Genomic DNA, 18310 nt, shown 5'->3' with positions numbered 1-18310 from the left:
GTTCTGGGATCAATACACTCACTGCATTATTATCCCATGTGCATCGTACCAGAAACAGAGATGTTTACAAAACGCTTTCCTGTGTAATAAATAGGGATGTGGAGCATCATTTGATTCTGGTGAGCTATTTTAGATAACTGCCGTTCTGTATTCTTAGTAGAACATCACCTCAGGCAAACTTAAAGATGAGAGTCTGAAGCACAAAGTGGGCAGTATAGCCTCAGGCTCACGGCCTGAGAAAGGAAGAGACGAATCAGTATGGATTCTTTACTGGAGCCTATAGGGGAAGCTCCATAATATAAATACTGTTTGCTAAGATTTTGACACAAATAATCAATCTGGGGTGCTTTAAAGTACTTACCGCATAGCATGACCTTTTCAAATGCCTGCAGTGTGATATAAAATGGACTCTATGAGGGAGCAGAGATCCTCAGATTCTACCATTGGGAGAGCAAATTACACATCTACACTGGACTTGGGTGCACTTAATGCCAGGCTCTCACAAAGTTGGGCCCCGCTGGACAAAGCCAAAGGTTGACTCCACAGGCAGACTAATTTGAGGCTTCATATTGTGTGCTGAAGTGGAGGCTATTGACCATCGCCTGCATAGACCGATGGAATTGGAAGGCAGTTCAAAGGGATGTGTCCATTCAGCATTCATCTATCCATGCCTTTCATTTAAAAAAAAAAAAAGGTGGGCAATATATGCAAGCTTATGCAACATCAAATACAGCGACCTGAAAGAGAATATGTTCCCTGCAGACTGTAGTGGGGAAAGATTAAACACTTTTGAAGTTTTGCAAACAAACAAACACACATTGGTCATTAGATTTCTTCATTGGGATACAGACAAGATTGTTGTAAGGCGTTAAGACTGTTCTTTGCCTGCCCCGGGCTGCCGTATTTCAATTATGAGCTTGTTGGGAACACTGATGGTGACAGATTGGAGCCATAATAAATCATAAGAACTAATGAAAAGCTGCTGAAATGAGAGGGATCCTGACACTGGGCCAAACACAATGGGTCAATAATAGACTGGTTGACTGGAAATATAGAGGAAACTGTAAAGAGGAAGGAAATACTGCTTTTAAATTGACCTTCCCCTTCAAATACACTTTGTAGGTGTATAAATATATATTTGAGGGTTCTGGGTGAATTGTAACTGATTGTCTCTGGGATTTATATATTGAACTTGTGTGCTTGCATTTGTCCAAGCATGTGTGTCGCGTCCTCATCCGTATATGTTTGTATGTGAGTGGATGCGCTCGAACTGCCCTGAACTGCCAGGAAAATAGTCCCCTCATTACATTCGTTTTTAACTGCAATTTAAAAGCAATTACGATAAGCCTTGGGGTCAGAAAAAGAGTAAACATGGTACATTTGTTTGACAGGCAAGGCTGAGCTGATAAATCATCATCATCAGCATCCATCTCCAACTGCCAGTAAATCTCTCCCCTGTGGATGCATCACGCTGTATTTGCAAGCAGTGGATAAACAAAATTAAGAGACTCAAAGGGCTAAAATTTTGATTTTATATCTAAATGATGAGCAATGTAAGCTCATGTGGTTAGGCATGGATGCATTTGACAGAATTTCCACTTGCGGGAAGCATCTTTGGCCATTTTCACACATGCAAAGTCTTAGAGTGTTGTGGAGATGTTTCGGAGGAGAGGGATGCGCAAACACAAATGTGCACAGCATTCCAGGGCTCCAGGCTAACTTTTTGCAAGAGTTGTGCACTGGTACATCTAAATGTTTCTTTTAGGTGTGCTGCCACAACCTTTAGGAGCACCCAATCCTTTTTTTTTTTTTTTTTTTAAATACCTTATAGCATATCAGCATAATTTCACAGTTACTGTCTTTGTCATACTCACATTTTCTATAACTTATATTAGGACAAAACTTCAAAAGTGCTGCGTTTAAAGTGCTTTCTGATATATATATATATATATATATAAAAAAAAATGCAGGCCCATTTAATTCCCATTGTTTTCCACCACAGCCATCAATAAATGCTTAGTGTAAACGCAGGGTCTGAAGAGGCCTTATGTTTTCTTAAAGAGCTGCGTCTGTAGCGACACAAAAACACCAGACTTCTTGTTTGTGTTGCACTTTAATGGGCAGAAAACATGCTCTTCAGATTGCTGTTAAAGCACCTTTCTTTGCTCTGTGATTCATCATCTCAGGGACCTATATTCTCAGCAGAGTCAATGCTCTATATTCGCAAGCTTTCAGCATCTTTAGCTATATCATAAGCAGCACTGAATCTGATCTCTGACTCCTTATTGCTTCGGTTTGCTGTAGCCTGACATTGAAATGCTGCAGGGAAACACTGTGTTGGTCAAATAACTATCACAACAGACGGTGTGTGTCTTTCAGATGTTGTGCTTTTCGGCGTTTGGATTCTGAATGTTGCATGATGCACCAATAACAAAAGCACTGTTGCAATCCAAGCTCTGACAGCATCCTTTACAATAGATGCACTGCATCACACATGTTATCAAACCTAACCTACAGAGACCGCCCTAACCAGTTTTTTCCTAAACACATATGCATTCTGGCCTTTTTATGTTCAGTTCATTCCTGCTTCGAGTCTCATACTAGCGCCGATGCTCACCCACGGTAACTGCTTGTCATCTCGGGTGATGGATAATTTAACAGTTACCTCTGTTGTTGCTGTGAGATCTCTAGGCTAGAGCTTTCAGAGCTGGCACTGGGGATATGTGTAACAGGCAGCACTCGGAGGACAGCTGCTCCTGGAGAGAAGTCTCAAAAGTAAACACGTCAGTCTTGAAGACTCTCCAGGGAAGAGCCAGTTAGAGGTGAAGACCCGCACCTTCTCTGCCTTTGATTAGCTTTGACCTTGATATTCTTCTTCTATGACTGGGAGTTTGGGGAAAAAGGTACACGCGTACAGACTTAACAAAAGGGGGAATAATAACAGAGCCATTAAATGTTAGGTGCACCAGTGCGACCAAGGACGAAAGTAAGTGCCACACTCCAGATTTTTGGCTGCATGTGAAACTAATTTGGTTGCATTCTGGAGCTCTGCATTCACTCCTGACTTCCTGCTGAGATTTTCCACAGAGTCCCCTGATAGAATCTCCTGAGGACCACCGGGTGAGACAAACGTAGCGACAAATCTTTCAGGGGATTTACTGACGGTGTGCAGCCACGTGCTCGTGCTGACCTGTATATTGCTTCCCACTCGCTCCTGGCTGTTACGTTTTGACACATACAGTCTTGATATCAACTTAAAAAAGGCCGTATCTGCCATTTTCTTGTTTTAAAGGAGAAATGATTTCCACAGCGTTATTTCTGCATCATGTCTCGCCCTCTGTGTGGTCTAAATGCACCTGCCCCATATTTCCAGCCGTGAGAGTGCATCGCCTGAAGAAAGTCTTACAATGTGAAGCACGTGTGCAACTGTGGGAAAACTCTGAACCACAATGTTTGTCAACTCTCCTGAAAGCCCTATTATTGAAAACAACATTTTTTGTGTGCTGTACTATGAAACTACTCACCCCTCTGGTGTGAAATCTTTCTCTTTGCAGATCTCCATGAGTTTGGGGGTAAGTCGGTAGGCTTTGAGAGACAGGGAGCCTTGAGCCGTCTTTATGGGGTCTGGAATCGGAAAAAGGTTAGAGTCAAATGTACTGAATTAAAACAAACTAAAATCTTGACTTTGGCGTCTTCACACGATAAGATATGCGGAGCACAGCAGCGTTATTTGTACAGTATTGCCTTAGGAAAAGGCAGGGGTTACGAGTCTGGCTTAACATGGAGACAATCGCATGAAATGAGAACAGCAGTCGTGTAGGACCTGGCTCCCACGGATTTCCAGTCAAAAACATCCTTGTTCCAGGGCTCCTGATTGAGGACTACTGCTTCCACATGTCTGCTTCAAGTCCAATGATAGATCTTAAAGTGATACTGGATGCCAAAGTTGCAAAGTAACATGGGCTGTTTGCAGAAATAGCAACGTTTTAAATCCAGTATGAGCCACCAAACATCCACTGTATCATATAATAGAATGTTGACTCAAACTGAACAGACCTGACAACAAGCAAACTACAGTCTACCTGAAATATTAGCGTCACATATTCCCATATTCCCTAACCAACAGACAGCTCCGGCAAGCCATTAGCCTACAGATTAGACAGACAAGACCGACAGTCACAGTTCCCCTCCACTAAGACTGGAGAAAACCAGCATGAAGATATCTCTCCTAAACCCAAAGGAACCCCCCGCTGCCTGAATTAAAATACTGAGAGGTTCAGATCGAACCCTTTAGAGCCTCTTGAATTAGGATAGAAAGCCTTGTTCTTTTCTTGTCAATAAAGAATAGTCTCAACCATGTGATGTACTCGCATTATTTCATGCATCGGTCCTGTTGATCAATATGCAATAAGAGTCTATGAAAAACAGACTTGTTTATATTCATTCTGAAAAAGTTAAGATGCCAACATTAGAATGAAAAAAAAGTATTCAGCTTGATAACTTCCACTTAAAAGCCGGCTCTGTGTGTATCCATCTTAAGCTCTTCAACTGCTCACCTCGCATATAAAAACCACCATTGTGGCGAACACATTTAGCCAATTTGTTTAACAAGCCACTGTGACTCCAAGTCGTCACTGGACAAAGGCCATTCACCCAGCGGTGGCCAAGCCGATTGATTCTATCATCGGAATAAAATGGCCAGCGAGCTAATGACTGAGAGAACCAAAAAAAGAAATCAATTCTTTTTTTTCCACTTTGACTTTAAACGGAGATAATGTAAATTCCTTCAGGGTCCTTTGATCCGTTAAGTGCTGCATTATTGATTGACATTAACAGGAGCCCTTGTTTAGAATGAGAAAAGGTTCAATGCTCCCCTGCTCGAGTGGCCGCCCGGCTGGCAGGACTAGATCAGAGGGATGCATTTGGGGGAAAAGATCATATTCATCTGTTTTTTTTTTATATATATATATATATATATATATATATATATATATATATATATATTTATTTTTGTGGGGAAAAAATTGACAGGCAAAGTTCCCTTGTAAAGTAATAAAATTCCAAGCCTCTCCGTTAACTGAAATGGCAGTTGTGTTTGTTGTTTTTCTCTTTACTTGAAATGACCACATAAAGAAAGCTGTTTTAATTAAAGATCCTAGGTCAGTGAGCTTATAAGTCCTTTGTGTCACAACGCGTCCAATCGCATTTCTTCATTCATAAACCTGATGGGAGTAAACTTGGGAAAATTAAAAAGTCTTAACACATAAAACGCATTCTTGATAACATCTGGCATTTTGATGGTGTCAAAATTTAATTACATGTCTTCAGCTTGTAAAGTCTAATGAACAATCCTCATTTTAATATCTGAAATATGTATAAAACAGCAGTGTTCTCGGTGAAAGGCCGACATCGAGCTTATTATGCACCTATTCATCTCATAGACAGCACAGCCTCTGAATTCATCCGCTTGGTGTGGCTGTAAATGATCTCTGATTAAACATCAGATGATTTAATACAAACTTTGTTTCGTTTTTCTGTTATGTTGTTTTCACAGCAGCTGTATCTTAAAAGCTCGATGATGAATTGTGCGTCTGTCAGTTTTTTTTTTTTTACTAACAAGCACTTGTGAGCATATCCCGTCCATCTTGCGTGATCTTTGTGGATACGAGCCATGCGAGAGTCTGTTAAGTCTTGACACCAACGTGGCACCGAAACACTGCTTCATACCACAGTGGAATGTTTCCGAGGCTGACATTTCGTCTGCCTGACTGTAGCGCATTCTGTCAGGGAAAGTCATGCATTTATATGGTTTCTAATTAGAATGTCACTCTTCCTAATGCCAATAGGAGACAGAACAATGCAGTGAAATTAATTGTAGGGGTTATGGAAGGAGATACTGATTTCTCATGTCATAGCACTTTTTTTTTTTTGTGTATAAAGCTTTTCATTTAAAATCTGGCTCCTCATGGGGAGTGTCAACTGGTCAGACTTCTCCCTCGTGTCAAGTCAAGTCACGTTAGCGTAAGATCGGGAGTCCACGCAGGGTGTTGTCTGCTCTGTTCAGCTCGACTTGGCATCCATCAAAACCAGCCTGCGTATTTTTAGAGTGGCTGGAACTAGCTTGCGGAATATCAGCTCTGGAAGCTCAGTTGGATCAGGGGTTAGAGGCGATAAAGACATGATATACCAGACTGTCCTCTGCACCGTCCACCCATTCTTTCTACCCTGCCAATTGAACTCAGTCGGCCTCTGTCTAAATGTGGAAGATGGAAGTAACATGAAAAATAAAAATTTAAATAATAAGATCTGTATTTAAACAAAACACTTCTATAAATAGTCTTCAGGCTTCTCCGTTTATATGTAATGCAGCCTCGTCTCAAGATGAAAATCCAACTTGAACCATTCTGATGGTAAATGGTTTTCTACACGTGTCAGACTGACTGCTTTGCCTGTGAAGGGAAGTAGAGTATCTTAAGATCTCTCTGTGACAGCCCTATTCTTGCACAGCTATTGATAAAAGCAGACTAAATTTGACTCTAGGTTCTTTAATCATGCCTAACACATGACAATGAACTCTAAATGACTGTAATCAACTCTTTTGTGGCAGCACCATTTTAGTGTCACACAAGGAACAAATTATTACCTTGTATCCAGAATCTCAAAATCTCAAAATGTCACGTGCCATCTTAAAACATAGCACTGTATTACATACAATGCAACATTTTTTTTTGGTTTGTCTCAGCCTCTAAAGCATGACAACAAATTCACATGTATAGCTGTGAGTATGCAGAGCTCAGATGGAGGTTTGTTTTAAGGACAGCGCCGTTACAGCTTTCATCTGTAGGGGTTTGGGTGCCTTAAAGGGGAACTCCGGGGCATTTGAAGCGCGTTTCCATTGCTAGAGGTTGTCAAATACTGATAGTAGGACACAGAGAGGTGCAAATCTGCGCTCCCTGTGTGGAGATAGCGCTGTTTGCGCAGCCTGTCATGCGAGGCTAATACGTGGTGGCTAAGGGGCAACTGCTAACCCTTCCACGTAAAACAACAACTTGCACACAGCAGAAACGTCACACCACTTTATAAACCATCCGACAATAAAGTCACAAGCCTTACCATCAAAACCAAATGCATGGTTCTCACATTACTGGCATGGGGACGTTACAAAACAACTTTATAAACAGCATGTAACTCACCGGCTGGTTGTAGGCTCGCGCATGTGAAAGCCCAAACAAAAACAATAACAACAATATTACTGGGCATGTATTGTTGTAATGTTTTAAATACTTGAACGCAGTTTTTCTAGAGAATATAATTGTTTTGTATATGGGATTATCGTCCATCGACTCTTTTGGGCTTTCACATGCGCGAGCCTACAACCAGCCGGTGAGTTACATGCTGTTTATAAAGTTGTTTTGTAACGGCCCCATGCCAGTAATGTGAGAACCATGCATATGGTTTTGATGGTAAGGCTTGTGACTTTATTGTCGGATGGTTTATAAAGTGGTGTGACGTTTCTGCAGTGTGCAAGTTGTTGTTTTACGTGGAAGGGTTAGCAGTTGCCCCTTAGCCACCACGTATTAGCCTCGCATGACACGCTGTGCGAACAGCGCGATATCCACACAGGGAGCGCAGATTTGCACCTCTCTGTGTCCTACTATCAGTATTTGACAACCTCTAGCAATGGAAACGCGCTTCAAATGCCCCGGAGTTCCCCTTTAAGTGTTGAGCATTTTCAATTGCAAACTTATCATTTTTATCTATATTTACCATCTTGGTCGACCAAATGCCAAAAGATGGGTGTGAGCATGCATGGTAATGGCATTTTTATTTCAGTTCCACTTATTTGTCTGGTATTGCTAAATAACCCAGTTATACGTATTTAAAAACAGTCGTCGGTGTGAGACTACTTACCATAGATGAGAACAACCGACTCTTCGATGGCGTGCTGGTAGCTGAACTGGGAGTCCAGCAGAGCTCGGCTGACAAAGGAGCCGTAGAAGGTGGACTGGTACCAGCCCACATGCAGATGGTCAATGTTGACGTGACGCAGAGAACGCATCATCTCCATCTGGTACTGGACTAGAGGGAAAGAGAGGTAGAAAATAAGAGTGAGGAAGCTTGGGGAAATAGGACAAAAAAAAAAAAAAAACTTTAATGAAATTAGCAAACTTTCTTTTTTTTTTTCCATCTGTGAATATCTGGTGGCCATCTGGAATTGGACATGGTGTGTGAACAGAGCGAGAAGATGTGAGAAACATTACAAATACGGTGAGAAAAAAAGCTATTATGATGTAAAGGAAAACTGTGTTGAATCTGAGGAAAACAAAAAGGCTTCATCGTCTGTTATCAAGTGGTTGTGGTGGAGATTTCTTAAGCAAGCATCAGCTGGGATCCCCCAGTGTGTGCCTCTCATTCTTTATGTCAGTAAATATATCCTGGTAGGGAGACAGCTGGGTAGATACATGGGCAGGATTCAGCTCCTTGAGAGAATGCTAGATACATTACAGGAAGAGCAATTTCATTATGGCAGGCATCCTAAGGATGCCCAGCTAGAAATACAAACACCCTGCCTCATCGGCTGTAAGTAACAGCTAAAACAAGCAGGCGAAGTAGTATGTCTATGCGGGCTAGCTGGAGGAGGTTGATAAATCAGGTTGCGATTGGGCAGCTGGGGCCCCCCAAGATCCAGTCTGTGGAGCACATTCCTCTCCTGCTGGGGCTGTTAACAAGAACAAAATGGTGAGAAGGAAATGACAGAGGGTGGGAAGCAAAGGGTAAAAAGAAGAAGAAGAAAAAAACTAAGAATAACAAAAGAGTGAAGATGGAGATGTGTAGGTAAGATATATGTTTGTTTTAGACGAGGGAAACTGAAGATAAACAAGATGGAACACTTGAAAAAAGAAGATAAGACAAATAAATAAATTAGAATCTGTAAAGAAAAATGGAACAGCACCTCATTACAATAGAGACATTTCTCCGTTGGCCTTTTTCTAAACACTTGAAATTTGACCCTTTTTCTATTTGATCACTTGCTTCACCTCATGGAGCTCAAGTTGCACTTTAAAAATGACTCGGAGCCGAGACTTGGCTGAGGAAGCTTCTGCGGCAATGCATGGAGTAGCCTCTGGTTTATTTTCATGATCTTATCCTGCATTCAAGTAGACCTACAAACACACATGCACACACACTGCTCTTGCCGTACAGGGCACAGAAAATAAAAGTTAAAGGTCTGCCGACTACTCAAGATTCCTTAAATTCAACTTTAGACAACTAGATTTGGACAGCAAAAAGCAACAATCTATTCTTTTAATCTGACCCTTTATTTAGCGGTTGCCATGATCTGTGAGGTAAACACAGTAAATGAACTGGGGAATAAATAGGAGCAAGAGAGAGATGAGAAAATTGGAAAGGAATTGAGGAATATGTGACTTTTTAAGGGTGGGGGGCTGGGTGGTTGTAATTCTAGGACAAAACACAGGACCTGGTGTCAGGTGGCGTCTGGCCTTCTGTGTGCATCTGTTAGTTGTGGATGTCGTGTGCAAGAGAAAAACCACAAGAGCTACGTGTGCGAGACTTCACTGAGAAAAACAGGTGCTCGGGGGAGCAGGTGGGAGAAGATTCAAGTATGTTGTACTGACTCTTGAGAAGTAGGTGAGAGTTAAAACATGAAACGGAAGAGACGAGTGACAAAGGATGCAAAAGAATGAAGGGGAGTATGGGAGAGAGTGGTACTGATGGACAGAGTTCTTCTGCTGGATGGCCCTGACCAGAAGAAGCCAGCAGCACACTAAAAAGGCCGTCTGCCACCTAACCGCTCATTTTTCTCTACACTTTCACGTCTCTCAGTTTGAGATCTTGCCTTTCAAGCACCAATGATGCATACAACAGGCCCAACACCCCATCATTAGCAGGGAAATTGTGCAGATACTCTCTAAGGCAGAAGTTGAAGGCTGAAACACTGACAACAGGAATAGAAAAACACTGAGCCATCACTCCTCAATTATTTAAACCAGCAACTTTTAACCCAAAGTTGTATAAACCCACTGTGTGTAACGTCAGGATCTGCAGGTTCTAAACAGGCCGTTTCTGAAATTTTACAAAGTGATGGCTTCAAGTTTACAACAATCATCCATCTGAAAACAATCAGTCTATTGCAGGGTGGTGCATCTGTTCGAACTTCAATTACGGTAGTTTTTAGTCTAAGAAATTCATTCTAATGAACTCAGTCACATTTTTGTGTTTCAGCCCAGCTGGTTGGCAATATTCTAAGAGACTGGACTGGCTGTAGAGCTGGGCCTGTATGTTTTTATGTAATTAAATAGAAGAATAGAAAAATACTTTATTCATCCCCCAATAGGGGAAATAAAAAAAAATAAAAATAATTGTTCCGTAACTAAATCTGTTGTGAGATCGTGGATTGTGAGTCCTCCCAAAAAAAAGCCACATGGTATATATACCAAAGCCCTGGCTGAACAGTAGATTGGAAGCAAGAAATACAGGCTGCACACTTGTTAAGGTTATTTGAGTCTGCATTGATCGAGTTGCTCTTTACTCATATGGGTGACACTCAGCTTTCACATGAACTTCAAACAAAAATGCAGACTATCAAGCAAACCACTACACACTGTACTCAGGCCAGAAACAAAAACAAGAAACACATGACATGAAGACAATCAAATGACTTTCAGCCTGAGAGCCTAATCTGAGGTACTGATGGCTGAGGGAGACAACAGGCCTGTGGCAGGCAGCCAGCTCATCCACCTAAGATCTAATACAAAGCACAGAGCCCTGTAAATGCCACAGGATCACTACCTTGTTTGTTCATAAACCATGAATTATAACTGTGAGGAGGGGGGGGGGCAAAACAATCTCAGTGACCATCACAGGTGTGAATGCCGCACAATGTATTGCAGTGGTAGTAGTAAAGCCTCTGGAGATCTAACAACCTGGAGAGTGAAATGACAAGTGTGAAGAAAAATAATTATTTTCATCACCACGTAATCTCCTACTGGTAACAAAAACCTCAGCTATTTCCTGTAGCTACAAACAATTAAAAAAAGAATTTGTAATAAAAATATTCTCAGTTCAGAGGCTTTAGGTTTTGTTATTTCAACTGTGAATTATTCTTTTTGTTTCATAAAAGACTTAAAAATAAGATAGAACGGAAGGGATAATGGACAGTGAGCAGAACAATGATATCATTGGATTAAGGCTCCATACACAACAAAGTCAAGATTTTATATGAAATTAAGAATAAGTCGGGGGGGGGGGGGGGGGGTCCTACAGTGTAAGGCGACATTGGACAGCCTTTATAAGAGCCTTTCCAAAAGACTCAACAACGAGACCTCTTGCTATATATTGTTGCATTGCCAACGCAGCAGGCAATGTTCTGTGTAGACAACAGCAGTGTTAGCCCTTAGAATAGTCAATTCGACAACATCTTCAAGGTGTGGAGGTGGGAGCATGCACACCGTTTGCTATTCCTCAGTCATTTCTGCCGCCCTGCTGCTTCTCCTATCAATCAATCCCGGTCCTGAGGCCAGACGGGAAATGAGACTACACACTCCCTTAGTGCTCCTTGATTGTTTATGTGAGAGTGTGTGAGTGCCGGAGAAAGGGCCGTTTGTGGGATGGTGTGCTTACATGAGACGGAGACGAAGTGAATGTGTGTTTAAAGGAGAATGTGTGAGAGCCTGAGCTAAGTAAAGGGAACAGAAAATGGGGATGGAAGCGAGACATGATACTGAGTGTGAGCTCAAGCTGTGGAAGAGAAACTATGTGTTTTTGTGTGTGACCAGGTCTGCATATGTTTAAATGCGTGGACAACTCACTGGAAAAGGAACGTGTATGGTGTGTCAAGCCTTGGGATGACATGCACTGCATGATGTGCATCTAAAGCCAAAAGAAGATGTGTGTGTGTGCATGTGTGTGTGTGTCTGTGGCAGAGTGAAGGGACTTATCAGCCAGAAGCAAAACACCTCACCTTGGGAAGTAATGTTAAGAGTTATAATCAACAAGGCACTATCAGAGTGTGTACGTGTGTGTGTGTGTGTGTGTGTCTGCCACGACCCAGACAGATTGTCCATACCCTAACACTCAATGACACAAGAGGTGAGCAGCAATGGACCTTGTATGCCGCTGCAGGCCACAACATCTGTGTGCAGGCAAAGATGCGCTTCAGTGTGTTCTTGTGTCCGAGTGTGGGGATGCACGTAACTGTGTGTCACAACACATTCTAATCACCACCTTGACAACCTGACGGGGCCTTGCTTGGAAAGCCTGCTGTGGTTTAACACACGCGCACAGATACGCCTGCACACAAACGCTGCCTGAAGTTTATATCCACCAGCGTCAAGTTGAGCAGATGAGTAATAGAAAAGAATGATGCCAAATGTCTAAAACCTGTGGAACTATATTTTCCTTTACCCTCCATTTCCTGCCTCTACTTTTGAATCCGGCAAGTAGAGCATCTGAACTGTTTATGATGAGGAAAGATGGGACAATAATACCTGGACTAAAATTAACATTTCATTTTGTACAAAGAATTCTAAAGAATTAAATCTCAAGGTTCAAGTTTTAGATGGACTATTAAGCAAGGACAACTTCAGGGAACTGGTGAGCAATTTATTCTTCAAAGGTTTTAGATCACAGATATTCAGCCTTAAAACTAAGAAACGGTGTCCAATGTCATTTTAGTCAGGTGGTTGGTTTGCCTTATATACACTTAAAATCTTTTGTTTGCGTTGGTCCATCAGCATTCTTTCTCAAATTGACAACGAAAAAAAACAACAAAGTAGGCTGACGGGACTGTTCTCTTTTTCCCTGCTCGTGGAGCTCAGATGTGACAGCGAATCATGCACAAGTCTGAATTTCATAAATACTTCAGAGCCGAAAGAAAAATAAAATAAAATGTTTAGGCGCATTACAGTTTAAAAACACCACATTCTGCCACTGTTGCCGAGTGAAGAGCAGTGTGGTTTGACAGCTGCTTTTTGCATTTATTCATATTTTTTCTTTTCTAATCTAACCCTCAGGACTCAACCCACGGCACGGCAACATAATTTAATGAGTCTAAACTCTTGACCTATTAAATCAACACAGCTGACATCCCTTTTTTTTCTTAATACTGCTCTCGATTCTGACAGTCATTTCGTTTGCAGCATAAAAACAAAACAGCTCTTACCAATTCTGTGTTCACATGTTTAGTTTTGCTGCTTTGTTTAAAAGCTTCTGGGCCAAGCACCAAGTATTTCATTCCTACACTTGTCATGACTTTACCCAATAAGCAGGAAAGCAAAACACTACACTTACTACCGTTTCCTATGGAGACCAAACAAATGTAAATCTCTGAGAGCCTTGAAACCGTCTGCCCGTTCTGCATGCGGATTCAGTGCCGTCGACCTGTCCTCCTTTAACCTCGCTTCTCCCCTGGATTCCCTTAACGGGAATGCAGAATACCTGAGAATGTTTATGCCCTTCACCTTCACCGCGCCCCCCACCCCCCCGAGTCCATTGCAAAGCACCTGTGATCTGAAGAGTCAGAAACTTCTGAAGGCTCGGTGTTTCATTGCTAATCTACATTTCTGAGTCAACGCAATTTATTTTAAATGGAAAAAGTCTGCGCGCACGAGCTGAAAGGTAATTGGATTAGAGGGCGACAATAATGCTGGCGCAATAAATGGAAAGAAGGGGATCCAATTATTCCCAACAGACAGCCATTTAAAATGACTAAAGCGAAAACAAACTTATCTGAAAATATTTCAGCCTCTGAAGTTGAAACTATTGCCCAGATTGACGGCGTTCATTCACTGCAACATTAGCTTGACCGTGCTTCTTGTGTCCCACACAACACATATGCCTGTTAAATTTCTGAGCCAAAAAACACTGCAAGCTCAATCGCTACCTGTTCAAATCTGATGTAAAGCCTAACGTCTCTCTGAAGCAAACCATATTTACCTCCAGCGAGCGAAATTAACTTACACACGACAACATCAAGGGAGCTCTAATCAGGACTTTGGGGCTGATCGCTGATTGCTGAACAGAGGATCAAACACATGTTGATCATCAAACACACGGTGTGTTTAAAGCCTTCGTTTTGTTATGTAACAGATGTAACTTGTTGTTTTTTTTTTTTTTTTACTTATGTACCATTTTCTAACAATATTCTATATTAACTATTACACTTATGGAATAGATGGTATCTTGGTTTGACAGCAACTGATTTATCAGGAGGCAAAATGAGCATTATATCTTAGAACTTAGAAACCACAGACTGTTCTTGGTTGCTGGGAATAGATTAGAGAAACTGCTGTGTAATGACATTGAACGCAGCATGCAGCATCGTTCGTGCAGCTACAACCAATGACAAACAGTGTATACCCATACGCCAATTATCCATGAGTTAATTTGCAGTTAGGGAAGTAGAGGTCTCCAGTTTCATTTAAGACAGGTTAACAATCGAGTGGAAATGTTTATTGAACTCATGATAAGACAAGAACCTAACTTCAACTCCAGTGAAGTGGGAGAAAAAAAATGTCTTTACGGTCAACATCTGCCTGCAGCTTGTGGTGCCGCCATGATCAGGTTTTCTTATTAATGCGATTTACTTGTGTATGGTTGTGATCCAACCTGGATAGTACATTTATGGATGATAAACCTCAATAGCTTTTAAAAAAAATAAATAGAACTTAGGTCCATTTAACTAAACTACACTCAACTCTGAGTAGTTGCGTTTCCCTTTACTTGAGATACTGCAACTCTCCTCACCACGTAAAAACAATAATTTATAAAAAGGCGATCATCCCTTCCTATCAGGCTATTTAGTGACCACCGGTCAAATTACTGATAACAAATATCGGCTGATAATGATCAGGGCTCAGTCGGTTGGAGCATCCTTAATTAACAGATGAACATCTTTAAAGATAAGGCAGGGGGTTTCTACATAGGGGAATTTATGGCACCCCCACCAAATAAGTTTTGGTCGGCATGAAAGGAAATCACATGCGACCAACCTATGATTTTATTTTGTCATTTTAATCTGCGATCAGCCAAGATAAAGGGAACTTGCCTCTCTCCTTCGCTGTATGTGGACCAGTCTTCCTTAACTCTGCATGTAAAAGGCCAGCTCGGAGTTGAGACAAAGATTTATAAAAATGAAGATGTAAACTCACCATGTAAATTGTTAGATAAAAACCCTTTCCCTCTTTAGATAAGCTGTAATGTCTGATGATGATGTTCGTGTCACATTTGAGGTAACTAATAATCAAAGGATGACGGATTAAAACAGGCAACTGAAAATAATTCATTAATTGCAACTCAAATAAAAGCTTAAGAATAGATAAGTGGTTGGAACATGTCCCTAAAAGTGACTGATAAACAATACAGAGAATGTAAGCAATGGGAAAATAAGTCTCAAATGAATTACTTGAATGACTAAATTGTGGCGCTGATGGAGAATTAGTTCATCTGACAGGACTGAGACGGGAGGGGGAAAGACAGTGGTATTAATACTTCATATGCATGGTGACACAGCGACATGATTAAAGAGGACAACCGCTCAACATCATAATGATGTACATGAGAGACAGTCACAGGGCGGTGAAGAGAAGAGAAGGAGGGAGGACGAGTGAAAGGTAGAAAGAGGGTGAAGGAAGTTCCCCGTCTTTCAGCAAAGTATGCAATTTGTAAAGTGAGTAATAAAACAATCAATGTGAGGGGTGCATGAGTGTGACAGAGAGATGGCAGAACAAAGCGGCTGGTGTGTGTGACTCGACCATCGATCGTCAAGGGGTCAGGATGAGGAGAGGAGAAAATGATGAGTCATGAGTCGATTGTGCCCATTTCATTATCAGTTATTAGACAAATAATAATGATCCATCTTTTATGATGGACTTTAAACAGTTGCACATGGCTTAAAGAGGAAAGTTTGCTATCAAAATAGAACTCGTAATCAAATCGAAGCCACATTTCCAGCACACCGAATGAACAAAGTTTAATCAACGAGGCCAATCAACCTTTCTTCAGCATCAGGATGATGTGCAGGCTTTATTTTCAGGGTGACTTCACACGGCAGATGAGCCTACCAACTAATTAATATTGAATGCTGTTCATTTGTGCTGCTAACCAACTTTTCTGTATCATGGCGCAGTTCAAATACATCTTAGACTCCGGACCACTTCCCTTCCAATTAATTCCGACACTCTACTATTTGTCCCTGGAGAAGCGACACCAGAAATACAACTGTCAAAGGACCAAGTCTAAGCAATCTTTCCCTCCCTTTCTCCACAGAGAAAAGAGGACAAACACCAACGTTTTGTCCGGACCAGCTGGTGCTGATGCGAGAGAGCAGATAGCCTGCCCGTCTGCCACAGCGGTTTGTCCGTCCGTGCGTTCATCTGTCGGAAAAAAAATGGAGCAGTGATAAATGTGCGACTTGTCGGGGAGTAAATGGTGGTATCGAGTTGTGGTCTGGTCCGGGGTGTCAAGAGAAGCGCGGGGCTAATTTTCAGCAGCAAGGCTGTAATGGGATGTGTGAGCCTCATTTGTGAGCATGTGTGTGTTTGCGTGAGTGCACCCACCACGGCCAGTGTTCCACCTGGCACAGTGGATTAGGTGCAATTAATCTTAGTTAAGCAAAGCCCGCGGAGAGCTCCCTCCCTTACACGTGCATGAAGATCCAAATACACACAAACAACGCCACAAACAGGCACAAAAACGCACTCAGGGATGTACTGAAGTACAGAGTGAGAGCATGGCGAGACAGCTGCTTTGTGTGCACAACACACCGACAAGTTCACCATGTGCACATTTGCCAGCATCGCTTGTCACGGGGCTTTGTTTTTTTTATAGTGGGAATAGGGAGACGAGGCGGAAGGGGAAATGGTGACGCATCTTTTCAGATCATGGTTTATCTTTTTTAAAAAGGGACAAAAAGGGAAGAAGAAGTTTACTTGATCTTCTTCTCCAACTTTGATTAAACAATATGCTTAGTCGATGACTGTCAAGTATGTATTGGACAGATTTTGGCTGCACGATGTATCGTTTCAGCATCGAAAGAGCAATGTGAGCACTCCCGTTGAAGAACATGAGGTGCCAGCCAAGGCTAACAACCCATTCCCCCAAAGACACGAAAGGAAAACCCAAGAGGTTCTCATTTTCCGTGAATATTCTATAAGATTTGCAGATTATGTTATAGCAGGAACAAAGACTTAAAGGTTCTTAGATACGCATCTTAACGTTATCGTAACTTCCCAAAACATATCGAGTAATTGTGCGATACTGTGAGCTCGCACTGAAATGATGACCAGGAGAAAATGCTCAAAGAGAAAATTTGGTTGGAAAAAGAAATCAAACAGATTTGAGAGTTTAATCTGTGTATTAATTCCACTAGTAGCAGAAGCGCTGCTTCCCGTGACATCCAGCAGTCTTCCTGCTCTGTCTGCCAGAGGGTCCCCGACTTCCTCCCTAGCCATAGGGATGGGGCGAGTGAACCCATCCTCTCCCCCACTGACAGATGCCTACACACAGTGGGAGCATCTCAGCAGCCTTCTCTCTCCCTGCGTAGACAGCTCTGCCACAAACCTCGAAATAGCCTCACTCCCAAAGAGGGAAGCATGAATGACAGCCCCTAAGCAGGAGAAACAAGGGGGCTTCCTCTCCGGTGTCTGGCGCAAGCACCTAAATCTCTAGTACTAAAGTTCAAGGAAGGACAGTTCCCAGGTTTTATTCTTATGTTCTGTGCAGATACATTTCACAAATAAACCCCTCCAAATCATTCTAAAATGCCCTTTCCTTTCCAGTACCGTGCAGCAGCAGAATAGACATCAGCACCATATTCACACATCCATTTTAATTGTATAGGCTCTTATTTAATGTACAGACTACTGAAGAATTTACATTAATTCGAAAAGCAAATAAGAGTTTTAAAAAAAAAAAAAAAGGTCTAAATGTCCATACGGACACTGGCAATGAATTCCAAATGCAAACACATTTATCAAAAATTACCTTTTTTTTTTTTTTAAATAATTCATGTTAAATTCTACATTTCACCCCAAAACGGCCATTTATTATACCTCAGATTTAGCATCTATGTATCCATGATACATAATACATAACACAGTACATAATACCTGTGAATACATTTATCCATGTATTCACAGGTGCTAGTACTCAAGCCTTTCTCATACAGGTCTCAGTGTCTATGCAGGGACAACTAATTGCGGCAGCACCCAAGTCATTTGTCTTTACCGGATCCCATGTGGCTACACCTGCTTAGAAATACAGCGATCAGACTCGCTTGAGTAAACACGGG

The 18310-nt window shown here is 41.7% G+C and overlaps 1 protein-coding gene across 1 annotated transcript in view; it reads right to left on the bottom strand.

Moving 5' to 3' along the window:
- LOC142379792 (eukaryotic translation initiation factor 3 subunit H) overlaps positions 1 to 18310 on the bottom strand; it is a 52479-nt gene that overhangs the window by 15970 nt on the left and 18199 nt on the right. The window contains exons 3-4 of the mRNA XM_075465062.1: positions 7912 to 8079; positions 3525 to 3624 (exon numbers count right to left, since the gene is read on the bottom strand). Of these exons, the coding sequence (XP_075321177.1) occupies positions 3525 to 3624; positions 7912 to 8079 (268 nt within the window). The remainder of the gene's footprint in view (positions 1 to 3524; positions 3625 to 7911; positions 8080 to 18310) is intronic.

Source organism: Odontesthes bonariensis, chromosome 5 (assembly GCF_027942865.1).
Source record: "Odontesthes bonariensis isolate fOdoBon6 chromosome 5, fOdoBon6.hap1, whole genome shotgun sequence".
Taxonomy (NCBI): domain Eukaryota; kingdom Metazoa; phylum Chordata; class Actinopteri; order Atheriniformes; family Atherinopsidae; genus Odontesthes; species Odontesthes bonariensis.
This window is presented reverse-complemented; position numbering and strand designations above follow the sequence as displayed.